Source organism: Cygnus atratus, chromosome 6 (assembly GCF_013377495.2).
Source record: "Cygnus atratus isolate AKBS03 ecotype Queensland, Australia chromosome 6, CAtr_DNAZoo_HiC_assembly, whole genome shotgun sequence".
Classification (NCBI taxonomy): Eukaryota; Metazoa; Chordata; class Aves; order Anseriformes; family Anatidae; genus Cygnus; species Cygnus atratus.
In genome coordinates this window covers 11,935,421-11,947,538 of record NC_066367.1, presented here as the reverse complement: position 1 = coordinate 11,947,538, position 12,118 = coordinate 11,935,421, and the positions used below count along the sequence as shown (strand labels likewise).

The 12,118-nt window shown below is 51.5% G+C and overlaps 1 protein-coding gene across 2 annotated transcripts; it reads right to left on the bottom strand.

The window, feature by feature from the left end:
• Positions 1-2,373: 2,373 nt before the first annotated feature.
• ITGB2 (integrin subunit beta 2) lies at positions 2,374-10,234 on the bottom strand. Of its 2 annotated transcripts, none has more exons than XM_050711427.1 (15): positions 10,171-10,234; positions 9,730-9,818; positions 9,273-9,456; positions 8,687-8,857; positions 8,182-8,423; positions 7,635-7,790; positions 6,939-7,034; positions 6,725-6,814; positions 6,262-6,402; positions 5,799-5,983; positions 4,722-4,966; positions 4,151-4,370; positions 3,840-4,060; positions 3,591-3,757; positions 2,374-3,315 (listed from the first exon to the last, which is right to left on the bottom strand). In XM_050711427.1, exons 1-15 carry the CDS (start codon positions 10,232-10,234, stop codon positions 3,250-3,252), a joined length of 2,337 nt encoding a protein of 778 aa, XP_050567384.1. In that variant the 3' UTR covers positions 2,374-3,249. The 2 variants fall into 2 exon arrangements, with proteins under 2 accessions (XP_050567384.1, XP_035426486.1); XM_035570593.1 differs by having other exon boundaries at positions 3,840-4,045.
• Positions 10,235-12,118: the final 1,884 nt, after the last annotated feature.

The following is a 12,118-nucleotide window of genomic DNA, read 5'->3' as shown; positions in this document are numbered from 1 at the left end:
TGCTGCATGTCACGGGCTGGGCATGGGTTTTGTGTGCAGTAGTGTGGGGAGCACACACCCTCCCAGCCAGCCAGACACTTGAATTTGTCAGGGTGTCTCAGTCCATACTGGAACTGTCCCAATATTGCTGGCTCAGAAGTCAACTCTTACCAAAATCTGGTCTTTCCCCATCTTTTATCCTCCCCTCCATCCTTTTCCAGTTGGATGAGAGATATCTCCAGGTATCTCAGCTTCATATTTAGAAGGCTTTGCTTGCAGGCATGAGGATGCCTATTGCACCCATGGGTCTAGAGCTGAGCAGGCTCATGCAGCACCCATTTTGAGGCACTCTGCAGGCAGAGTCACATTTCTCCTTCTGAAACACCTTAGTAATCCGTGTCTGTGAAAGAAACATATCCCTGTCATATTGCTGGTATTTTCACATAAATAATTCAAAAGCTACCACATAGTTTGAAAAATAGATCATAGAATCATAGAATGGCTTGGGTTGGAAGGGACCTTAAAGATCATCTAGTTCCATCCCCCCCTGCCAAGGGCAGGGACACCACCCACTAGATCAGGTTGCCCAGGGCCTCATCCAACCTGGTCTTGAACACCTCCAGGGATAGGGCATCCACAGCCTCTCTGGGCAACTTGTTCCAGTGCCTTACCACCCTCTGAGTGAAGAATTACCTCCTAACCTCTAATCTAAATCTCCCCTCTTTTAGTTTAAAACCATTCCTCTTTGTCCTGTCATTATCTGATTGAGCAAAAAGTTGTTATCTCTCTTTTCTATAAGCCTCCTTTAAGTACTGAAAATACACATGTAATTGGCCTGCAATTCTTGCACTTGAAAATGCTATTTAAAATTTGCAACCCTTTTTCTTTATTGCTTTTCCATCAAGACACATTTCTTTTAACTCCACTGCTGTCTGTGTGCTATCTGGGTAAGTGCCTCCATCCTGGCTTCCTTACCTCCTGTGCCCCTCACAAGTAGCAGTCACCAAGACATTGAAAACAGCATTGTCTCAGCTTCCATGTGTATGCACTGGCCAGTGTGCTCAAAAGGTGTGCCCTGCTTAGATGTGCTATATTTCATGTGAACTTGGGAACATGAGCTAATTTGTGATTTTGAAACAGCGTTTGGAAGGTTCTTGGCTGAAAATCAGCTAGCTTTCTTTCGCCAAGTCAAGGAAAATACAGCTAATTTATTTTTAATAGAAATAAACCTTAAGAAAGGATGTTCTGTGTCACTGCTTGAAGTCTGGAGGAAGGGCCACTTCACACCTGCCTGTGAAATACTTATGACTGTTGCAGGCAGGTCTCCACAGGCTCCACCACCAAGTCTTTGGGCTAAAGCAAGACCAAGGGGCATGAAGGACCCTCTTAGCTCGCTGTTTTTCCTCTTGGCTTTTGTACATACCCTAGGATATACTTCTGTCTAATGCAATAACTGGTCATATTTCTTTTTGAAAAGGTCTGGCTCTCTGTGCTTGCATCCCCCATTGAGTTTCTATATCTGTTCCGCCAAACTTGTTCACATTTGTACTTGTACTGCACAGCGTACGCCAGCAGTAAGACCTGCAACTACTGATAAGGGAGATTCTCTCTTCATGTTCAAGTAATAAAAGCCTCTGTCTGGGTACTTGGCAATGGGCATTGCATCAAAGACCCAGAGCCCTAGAGTGGTGCCTCTGGAGTCTTCACACAGCCAGGTGTGGGGTGCATGAGAGCTGCACTGAATCAGGGTCCTTGAGCCAAAAATAGCTGCAAACTGGGAAAGTCTGGGGGAAGTATCAGATGTGCTTTCCTTCTTACTCTGCCACAGACCTTGACAGTCATTGCTGGAGAACAGCTAAATGCCCCAAATTAACCTTTCATCTGATATTGTACAGCCACTCTTGTTTAAGGTGGTTTACGTGTAGCTGCTCATAGGCAAGGACAAGAACTGGTTTGCATCATTCTGTAAGCTGTTTTGGACTTGCAAGGGAGCACCTTTCAGGACATAGCTGCCAAATCAGCATAAAGATAGCGTGTTTCTCTAGCCAGTATCTTTCCCAAGCACTTCATCTGTGGGAGATGCTGGCATCCGTGATGGGACTTGGCTGAAGTTTTTTTGATATGTGCTTCAGCTGCTGCCCTAGCACCTGATTCTTAGTAGGACAGATGTATTTATATATTAATTTTTATTAACTTTAAACATATTCATAGGGCAAACAGAGATTTGATATAATATAGCTATATGCAAATTATTCCCAAACTTGAAGCAAATACAAACTGTACACATATTTCAAAATAATGGTGATGGCATAAGAGGAACTAGCTGCTGTGCAGAATTTGAAAAAGCACTGAGCTGGAGATGCTCTGTGTAATGCCAGGTCTTTTGCATTCCTGGTCCTGAGCATATCTGATGTAGATCTAGACCTGGAAGATGGTAGAAGAAGCTGTTGCTGAGGTCTGAGCTGCAGGCGATGTTTCACATGTTCATTACCTCTGGTGCTGATGTTCTATGGTTCAGATTGCTGCTCCTTTGCTTCCTTGTCATGCAGCAGTCTGAAGGCCTGCTGGAGGTAAGCCAAGCTTGCAGGAGCCCAGGTAGAAATGTGGAGGAGCCCGCAGTAGCTCTGAGAAGGGATCAACACTGAGGAGCAGCTGGTGATTTAGAAAAAAAATCAGTGCACGTTCCCTTGCTGCCCATCACCTCCAGGTACAGCAACATCCAGAGCAGACCCCCCAGCCTGGGGCCCTCCACATCCTTCTCAGAAGTGAGTACTTTGGAAACGAGCTGCAAATGCAACAGTGGAGAGCAGTGAAGCAGGGGAAGGCTGGGCATGGAGGAGCCTTGGAGCGGAGCCTGCTAGAGCAGAAAGGAAATAGCAGTTTTGAAACCACAGCTGGAAGCACTATGTGCACTACGCTGTTTTTGGACCTTGATGTCTGAAGGTCATGCCACAAGGCAAAGTTAGCTGAGACAGACGGTAACTGATATGGGAGCTATAGTATTTCCCTGCTGGTGAGACATGCTCTGCAGCCCTGTCCATGGCAAAGCTGCTGCTGTTCTCTCCTCCCAAAACACAACCAGCGAGCGCCATGCAGAGAGACAGGTGCCATGCAGACCCTCAGTCAGCACATGATGTGCTGGTGGCCTCTTGGAAGAAGGGAACAAACCAGCAGAATAAAGAAGAGGTGGGAGCCTTAGTTTGAGATTTCCTTAGCTTGGCAATTCCTTATTTAATGGTGAGGCCCAGTGCTGACAGGTGTTGCTCCACTTCATTGCCCATCGAATCTGGGGTTCACAACGGTGGTGGTGGCACTCTTGAATAGGGGATTATCAGCCTGGAGGGAAAAAGGTGAATGTCCCTCAGTGTTGTACAGTATTGGATTTTCAGCAGTGTGTTACCCACCCCTCCCTGACTTTGAATGATGCAGACAGCACTGGCAGCCCCAAGGTCAAGCAGTGGGAAGATCCAGGTCTGCAACACTCCAGGCACTGCCAGCCGTGGCTGCCTCTGCAAAAGATGTCCCTCCCATGCCCATCTTCCCTGCATGCTCCCTGCATGCAGGTGTCCCAAGGCCCGGTGTGCCCCACTACTGCAGACAGATTCTCTTACGTCGTTCCACTTGGCCTTGGACTTCTCCTTCTCGAACCTGCGGTATTCCCGGCGGTCAAACAGCTCTGTCAAGAGCCGCCAGATCAGCAGGAGCACCAGGCCGATGAGAGCCACACCGGCAATGGTCCCACCTACAATCAGCGCGATGTTGGGAGGCTCCGGGCACTCTGTAGAGCAAACATAGACAATTCATCTGCAGCCCCTGGGAGAGCTGGTAGGGCAGGGGCACAAGGACTGGGGCGGGGGTACCTTTCTTAGGGTCAACAGTGACAGTGTACATCTCCTCTCCATCATCCTGGGACATGCGGAAGGAGATCCAGCAGTTCTTGGAGTCCTTCTCCCTGCACTGCCGGCTCCCTGCCTGTGACCCTTCAACATACTGGATGTTGCTGCAGGCCTCAGAGCAGTTCTTCTCCAGTGGCCCGCTCTGGAAGGCCTTGCACTCCACACAGGAGCTGCAACACAGGTGGCTGTGACTTATCTCCACAGCAGTGGCAGAGCCCCTCAGCCCAGCAGTGGCTGTCCCCACACCTGCCCCACCACTAAGCCCCATCACTCACACGTATTTGCTGCAGGGCGAGGGGCAGCCGGGGCACTCCTCACAGAACGGGGGCTGATAGCCCCCCCGGCACTGGCAGCGGTTGCAGTGGCAGGAGCCACGGAGGCTGCACTCCTTCCCCCGGATGTTCAAACAGCCTTCTGTCGACTTCTTGCACTGGCAGGCGCTGCCCTGGTAGTCAGACGTGCACCTGCACTTGCCACAGTCGCAGTGCCCGCGCTCTGTGGGAGGAAACCTCTCTGTTCATGGTCCTGCAAGGCTCAGGGCTGCCTACAGAGGAGGGGGCTGCAGGGAGCTGCCCTGACAATGCAACTTGTCTACTCTACCCACATGTTATCCAGAGGTATCTTCCCTGGTACACAGAGGATGGGTATGGGGGAAGAGTGAAAAGTGGGAGCTGGTCACTTTCTGCCAGCTCTGGCCACATCCTTGCTTGGAAGAAGCCACTGCGCTGGGACTAGGGCTGCCTTTCCAGGAGGGGTTTTGTGAGGGCAGCATGAAAATGTGCTTGTGCAGCTCATGCACCGAGATGACCCTCCCTCTGCCCACGCTCAGGCAGCCCAGCTGCTCACCTGTGCCGCCACACAGGGAGCCATTGTGGAACTCGCAATTCATGTTGTCACACTCGCAGAAGGTGCCGTAGATCTGCTTGTTGGGCACGTCGCTGGTGTGGCAGACGCACTGCCCGCACACGCAGTCCCCTAGTCCTGAGCAGATGACTGAGCTGTTGTCCTTCCGGCAGCTGCCCTCCAGCTCTTTGCTGGTCTTGCCCTTGGTTTCGCACTCGCAGTTCTTCCCCGTGTAGCCTGAATTGCAGCTGCCGTGAGAGGAGAGGAGCAAGTCTGGGTCATCAGCTGCAAGAAATGCTGCAGAGCATGTGCAGGGCTGGGCTCAGACCTCAGCCAAAGTGGAGCAAATCTGGGACAGCCTCACCGGAAACAAACATGTCACCAGGCGTCCGCACCACCACGTGTTGGTGCTAATTCTGGGCAGCATGTCAGTGGGAGACCTCAGAAATGCTGCTCTCTGTGCTGGTTATATTTACAACACCAAACGGTTGCCCGGAAATCATTTTTATATTTATAATTTCCAAACCCTTGCAAGGAGATCTGAGTGTTTCCTGAGGAAACCCAGTCTTTTCCTCTCCCACTCACTGAAGGGCCATAAAGCAACAATTATGCTTAAAGATATACATGAACTGCAGCTCAGAAGTGAGATTTTAAAGAGCTTTCTACAGAAAGTTGCATCTGCTTGACAGATGGGCTGGTAGATGGTTGGATGGGTGGATAGTTGGATAGATAGAAGGGTGGTTGGATGTTTGGTTGGGCGGATGCATGGATGCCCTTTGGAAAGCAGCAGAGACTCCACAAACAGAAGAGACCTCACTGTGTCCCTTGTCGCCACGAGCTTTAACTGCTGCTCCAAATAAGAAAATTGGTTCAAAGCTTCAGGGCAAGCCCATGACTGACTGCCCAGTGTAAATCTCTCTGCTGAGCCCTCACCAGGCCCCACATCCTGCAGGCACAAAGTTGCTGTGAGGAACCAAGCACAGCACACAGCTGCCCTTGGCTTGGCCCAACAGCCCTCTCCTAGCAGCTCCCCAGTTCTGGCCACATTTGAAATAATATTTTGGGTGGAACAGCACTCACCTGCAGATCCCACAGACGATGTTGCCTTTTCCACTGCAGGCAGTTTGGTCAGGCTGCTCTCTGCAGTTGCAGTCACAGTTGCTGTCTAGGTGGACGGTGAGTGTGTCTGTGAAGCCCAGCGGCCGGATGGTGAAGGACTGGCTTTTGATACACTCCTTTGCCGTGACCTTCACTTTGAAAGTCACCTAGAAGGTGCAGAGTGAGAAAGGGAAGGGAAGGGAAGGGCTGGAGACCATCAGATAGCTTCAGTAATAAGAGGGTGGTATCAGCCCTAGGCTGAGCGCACACACACACATCCAGCACAATGGAGGATCCACCCCTCTCCCACTGTATTTCGGACACTTTGGACCTTAAATTCATGAGAACAAAAACTCTGGAACAACAGGCTGGGTTCCTGCAGTTAGACAGGAATGGCAGCAGGAACTCGCGAGCTGCATGGCATTCCTAATACAGGAGAACATACCTCATCATTGATCTTTACGTTGTCACACTGCCCTCTTGCTTCATCCGAGGCTACCTTCTTTGTATTGCAGATGGAGTCATATTTGACATCCAGGACATCTGGCAGGGTGGAGTGGTCCAGGATGATCCGTGAGGAGAGGTTCTGTGAGGAAATGGTGGAGAGAGTGCAGTCAGCCCAAGAAGAGATAGAAGCAAGAGGATGGGGGCTTGCTTCCCCCAGCCCAGGGGACAAGGGCAGGGAGCACTCCAGGCCAGAGTCTCAGCTCCTGCAGTGGGGTGGGAATGGCAGGCAATGGCATCAGAAAGGTGAAAGCTTCTTGCTTGCCGTGGGCAGAGTGGCTCAGTGTGTCCCATCCCCTAAACCCCAGTTCCACCAGCTCTCTGATGATGAGGATACACGACGGGAACTTTTCCTTGCTTAAGTCCTGCCAGATAGGTAAAATACATCCTCATCCATCACTTACATTGTAGGCCACCTGAATGAGTTCAATTATGTTGCTGGAATCCTCATTCAGCTCCCCCACTGCTGACTTTGGGATCATTTCACTGAGCTTCTGCCAATGGAGAGCAAAGGAGTGAGCAGTTTCCCCCATACAACAGCAATAGCAGGAGGACGGATGCACATCTGTCCTCACAGGGAAGGGCAGGAAGCACCTGAACCAACTGAAGTCTACTTACTTTGTAAACGTCTACCATCTTACTCGTGACAGCAAAAATGGGCTGAATGTTGTTTTCGGCAAGTTTCTGTACCAGCTGGCCAACAGAGGGGTAGTCCTGTGTGAGGAGAGGGGGCTGCACTGAGCGTGACCTCCCCCACCAGTAGGCAGGTGGGCCACCAGGGTTGTGCAGCCCCCATCCAGTCCCGGCACCACCAGCAGCTTGTGGCAGTGTGGCCACAAGGAAGCCTAGGCTCCAGCGCAGCTCTCTTCAGTTTTTAGGTTACAATGATCTTGTGGTCTCAGCGATATGCTTTTAAGTGACATTCTTTTCTGCTTGTGGGAATGAAGTTGAGGTAAAACACAGGGAGACTGCCACCTGAATAGTGATGTCTCCGGTTACCTCCATGCTACCTCGGAGGTCAGTGCCTGGCTTTTGCTGATACAGTTGCTGTGAGGAAGGTCACACAGAGAACCCCAAACAGCAATTCACTGCCTGATGCTGAGTGGTGAAACAGAGGCGTGAGCTGGGGCACCCAAGGCAGAATTGCCTCTGCTCCCAGGGTGCACTGTATCCATCACCCTGCCACACTGGGGCAGGCTCCTGGGGCCCCGCAGGGGCTGCCAGCTTCCACTGCAGAGGTAACAGGAGCTGGCCCCATGGGCTGAGGGTGCGGAGCCACTGAGCAAACCCGGAAACACAGCCTGGAGTACTTACAAACTCATTGCTCTTTTTATACATGTTGTCCTCCAAGTGGCACTGGCCGTCGTTGGGGGTCAGAATGGCCCCGAGCTTGCCATCACCAGCGAAGTGGAAGCCGTCATCGGTAGCGTACACCAGCAAGCGGGTCACATTGCGCCAGCCAATCAAGTCCTGCAAGTGGCATGGACAGCACTGAGACCTGTCCCTGAGCAGGGCTGGGGCCATGGTGCCTGGGCATGGCACTGCCGTTGCCAAAGAATGGGACGCGTCAGCCATGGCAAGGGGTGGAGGGTATGGAGGAGGATTACGGGGATCAGATTCAGGAGGCTCTGGATTGAAATGCTCTCTTGTACCCAGCCTGGGCATAACCTGCCCGGCTGCCAAATTAGTACTTTCACATGGACTGCAGGCCTGAAATTACACAATGTGTATCTGCAGCCTGCCTGGAGAGGGACAGAGCCAGCTCTTGATGAAGGAACCGTAAGCAGAGGCAGCAGACCTCACACCTGCCCACAGCTGCAGCGAGCAGGAAGGACATGGGGCTAGCCCATTAGGGACTCACCCCACACACTGCTGCCTGCATCATGGCATCCAGCCCCCCCTCTGGGGCATCCAGGTTCCCCGAGATGAACTGCTTCCCCACTTCGCTCTCAAACTTCTTAGCATTGTCGGTCAGTGAGAGGATGTGCTTGAAGGCGAAGGGAGGCTGGCACTGCTTGTCCTTGTTGGGGCAAGGGTTCTGCAGCTTCTCAGGGTGTGTGTTGACGAAGGGCAGAACTGTCTTGTCCACGAAGGAGCCAAAACCTAGGGTGCCCAGGACCGCAGTATTAGGGGCAAAAGCAGGTAGGGGCTAGTGGTTGTCCCCATGGCACTGGGCATGGACAACCTCCTGGCTCCCATGTGGGGTGCCAAGTATGCATACACATCCCTTGCCCTGGCATGCTCTCCAGCTTGGCAGAGGATGGCTCACACTTCCTGCATCCCGCATTGTGCTCTGCCCTCCAGCAGAGCATGGCTCTTCCCAGCAGCAAAGAGCTGTGTGGGGGCCCTGTGCCAGACAGGCTCACCTATGCGTCGAGAGGGTGTGGTACTCTCCAGTGCTCTGAGCAGTTCCCCTCCCAGCTTCTTCACCTTCTCTAAGTCATCCAGCATAGAGTAGGAGAGGTCCATGAGGTAGTAGAGATCAATGGGGTACCCCAAGGCACGGCGAAACTTCACATCAAATACAGCGGGCTGCCCTGTGGGACGGGGACAGCAGGATCAGCAGCTGTGCTGTGCAGGGTCATATCTTGCCTCATCACCCACCCCGTGCTGGGATCCTTCTCTCTTTGGGAGGAAATGTGGAGGAAACGTGACCTACAACATGCATCAGCATAGCTACATGCTCCATCCTTGCCCTCTCTGAGCTGTCACCTGTCTTCACATCTTCACTGGGGCTTTTCCTCTGGGACTCCTCAGCTTCTGTAATTCCCTTCTCTCCAGGAGGGCCCTCAGTTTCCCTGCAGGAGCGATCTCTTGCCAACAGCCCATTCAGTTTTGAAGCGGGGTGGGTGGGCAAAAAGCATGTGTAACAAATGCTGGCCAGCTCTAGTTGCTACCCAGCTGAGCCTGGAGGTGAGCAGAAGATTATTACCAACACTGCAGAAACCATACCTATCCTCAGCTTCAGGTGCACCTCCTGGGGAGTCAGCTGTATATCATTGCTCAATGCGTTGTCTTGTGTCCTTCTAACTTCACTGACTGGAGACTCAATCTCGCTCTGTGGGCATCCCTTCTGCTGCAGTTGCTCTGTGGTGTCGCAGCGGATGGAGTCCGGCTCACCAGCTTTGGTGAAATTCTGTGTGTTGCAACATCAACAGGAAAAATCAGAGGAGTGGGAGATAAGTAGGCACACTACCACACTACCCAGCTCCCGAACCATGTCTGTTGGGTCTCTGGGATATTGGTGGAGAAAGGAAGGCTGAAGCCCTCCTGACCTCATCGAGCAGGTAGGGCATGAAACTCTCCCAGGATGCTGTCCACCTGCTCCGCCATGGAGTAGGCCCGCACTAGTACAGCACGCAGGGTGGCTCTCCATTCACTGACAGTACGGGGGGCTACATGGACCTACCGGCTTCTTGCACCAGGCACAGCCAGGGCCAGATTGGATGCAGTCCTTGCATGTCCCCACCTTGATCTTGGGGCACTCCATGGTGAAGGCTGAAACAGGGAGAAGATGAGTTTGATATGGTGGGACACCCAGGAGAAGCCAGTCTGCCCCAGCAGCAGCTGTGGGGTGCTCAGACTCCCAGCAGTGGGCACCCACACTGTCTAACCGCCTTGAGCCCACTTAGCCTAGAAGACCTATGCTGGAGGCCCTGCCTTGCTGTCCCTTGGCCAGGCAGGCTTGAGTTAACACCAGATCCTGGGAAACGCAGGGCTGACCCTTGCATGGCTCTCGGTGCCATGTTTAGTGCCATGTTGGTGCCTGCCTCCAGTTGCCTCCAGCACTGTCTCATTTCCCATGTTAGGTGCCAGGATAAGGCAGGGAGGAAGGACAGGTGGGACTCACCCATCGTCACCAGCAGCAGCACCCAGGTCACTGCTGGAAGCCAGAAGCAGCAGTCACGTGTCATTTTCTGCAAGACAAAAGGCACCCCTGTGACAGCCTGGCACACAGATGCCACAGGGAAGGGAGACGTCAAACCCGATAGAAAGTGGCTGCAAAGGATGGTGGCACCAGGTGGATGTCTCTTTCCCACTGCAGAGTAGGTCCTGAGAGAGTGCCCTCTATGAGAGCTCACATGCTCTTAGAAAAATAAGTCGGTCAGCAATTAAATACATCTTTTTGACTAAATGCAAAAGTCAGCAGGGCGGGAACTTGCACTGTGTCAGTACGCATTCAGCTAAACTGCTACATAGCTTGAGGTGGTATTTATCCAGACTCTTTTACATCTGTGTTTACACATATATGCAATACTGGAAAATCTCAAGCACTACATTTAGTTTTTACTAGATGTGAAGTTTTCAGCTTCTGTGTTAAGCTACATTTGGATGGAAATTGGAGATAAAATAAACAAAAGAAGCCTTTTGATGAATTAACTAACAGCACAGAAAAGAAGTCTGTTTGTACTTTCTATACATTTAACTAATACATCAAGGAAATTAAATATTTCATGTAGTGAATTAATATAAGTTTTCCTGCTGAGGGTTTCCAACAAGCAGTACAAACCTTAAATGCAATTTTGGGATAAGTGCTGGAAAAGAAAACTTCTAACCCCCTTTCTCATTACTGCCGGCTTTAACTTTAAATGAGCTGAACTAGTCCAACTGGCCAAAATAACAGAAAAATGCTCTCTTACGCCACAGAAAGGCTCCCACAGCATGCACCACCCTACTAGGACTAGGGACCAGGCAGCTCTGATGAGGGGAGAGCGGAAGGGAAAGAGCAAATGCTTCTCCTTCTCCACAGGGAGAAACTGATGCTATTTCGAAGAGAGACTGAGAAACTTTACACAGCGTTTCCTTCCCTGGCTCGCGTTTTTCATCCATGCTGGATGAGAGAGGCTGGTGGCACCTTCCCACCCGCATGCCTGTGAGCCCTGTGGCACATGTGCTGTACAAGATGGGTCACACGCCCATGGGGGCCATGTCCCATCTCGTGGGCGAGGCCACTGAAGGGGAGAGACTCACTCCAGCTGCCTGGTGGCGTCCAGTCTGCCAGTGTGGCAACCACTGGACTAGCTCTTGTGCAAGTGTGCAGGATGAAGAGGAAGGGCAGGATGCTGGCATCAGATCCATGCTGTTCTAGAGCAGCAGGGAGGGGGCTGGGGGGGTGACACCATGGGTGGAGGTTTTGCACATCTCTGTGCACAGAGATTGCACATCTCTGACCAGTGTGCAGGGAAGGACACCCAGCACATCGTCCAGGGCTCCTGCAAGCCCCCAGGTGCTTGCTGTCCTCAAGGCACAACTTGTGCTGTAACACCAGCAGTTCATAGCATGATTGAAATCCCTGTTCTCAAACTTGTTTTCCAGGTGCAAGTTGTTCTAGCTGCTCACACTACTTGTTTCTTGTTCCAAAGTACATCTCCTGATTCCAGAAACTAATGCTAGCCATCCAGTGGCTAAATTGTTCTCAGGAATCAGCAGAAATGTGAGCTGGTAAGCAACGAGCATGCAGCACCCTGGGCTGCTGTGGAGGACACAGTGGAGGTGTACTGCCACCACCCACTTGCAGTGTGCTGAAGCAGGGCAGGAATAAGTTGACATGAGCCTGCATGCTTCTTAGTGTCGCCACTCTGGACTGCACCAGGAGCAGTGGTTTTACCATGCTGTTGATAAAGTCATGGTCATTATCACCATTGTTTCTCATAACAGCTTTCCCCCAGCACAGTTCTAGAGCAAAACCCAACAGAGTTGCGGCCTTACAACATGGACATATTTGGGTGAATGAGAAAAGAGAAATTTGTTAAAAAAGGAAACAGGAAAAAAAAAAGCACAGGGAAACAATAAACATT

What these genes read in the sequence shown, in the direction of transcription:
- ITGB2 (XM_050711427.1), bottom strand. Translation starts at nt 10,234, where the DNA reads ATGACACGTGACTGCTGCTTCTGGCTTCCAGCAGTGACCTGGGTGCTG. An exon ending in AGATGGTAGACGTTTACAAA is followed by an intron (nt 6,815 to 6,938) that starts GTAAGTAGACTT and finishes CTCCATTGGCAG; the next exon opens with AAGCTCAGTGAAATGATCCC. An exon ending in TCATTCAGGTGGCCTACAAT is followed by an intron (nt 6,403 to 6,724) that starts GTAAGTGATGGA and finishes ATTTCCTCACAG; the next exon opens with AACCTCTCCTCACGGATCAT.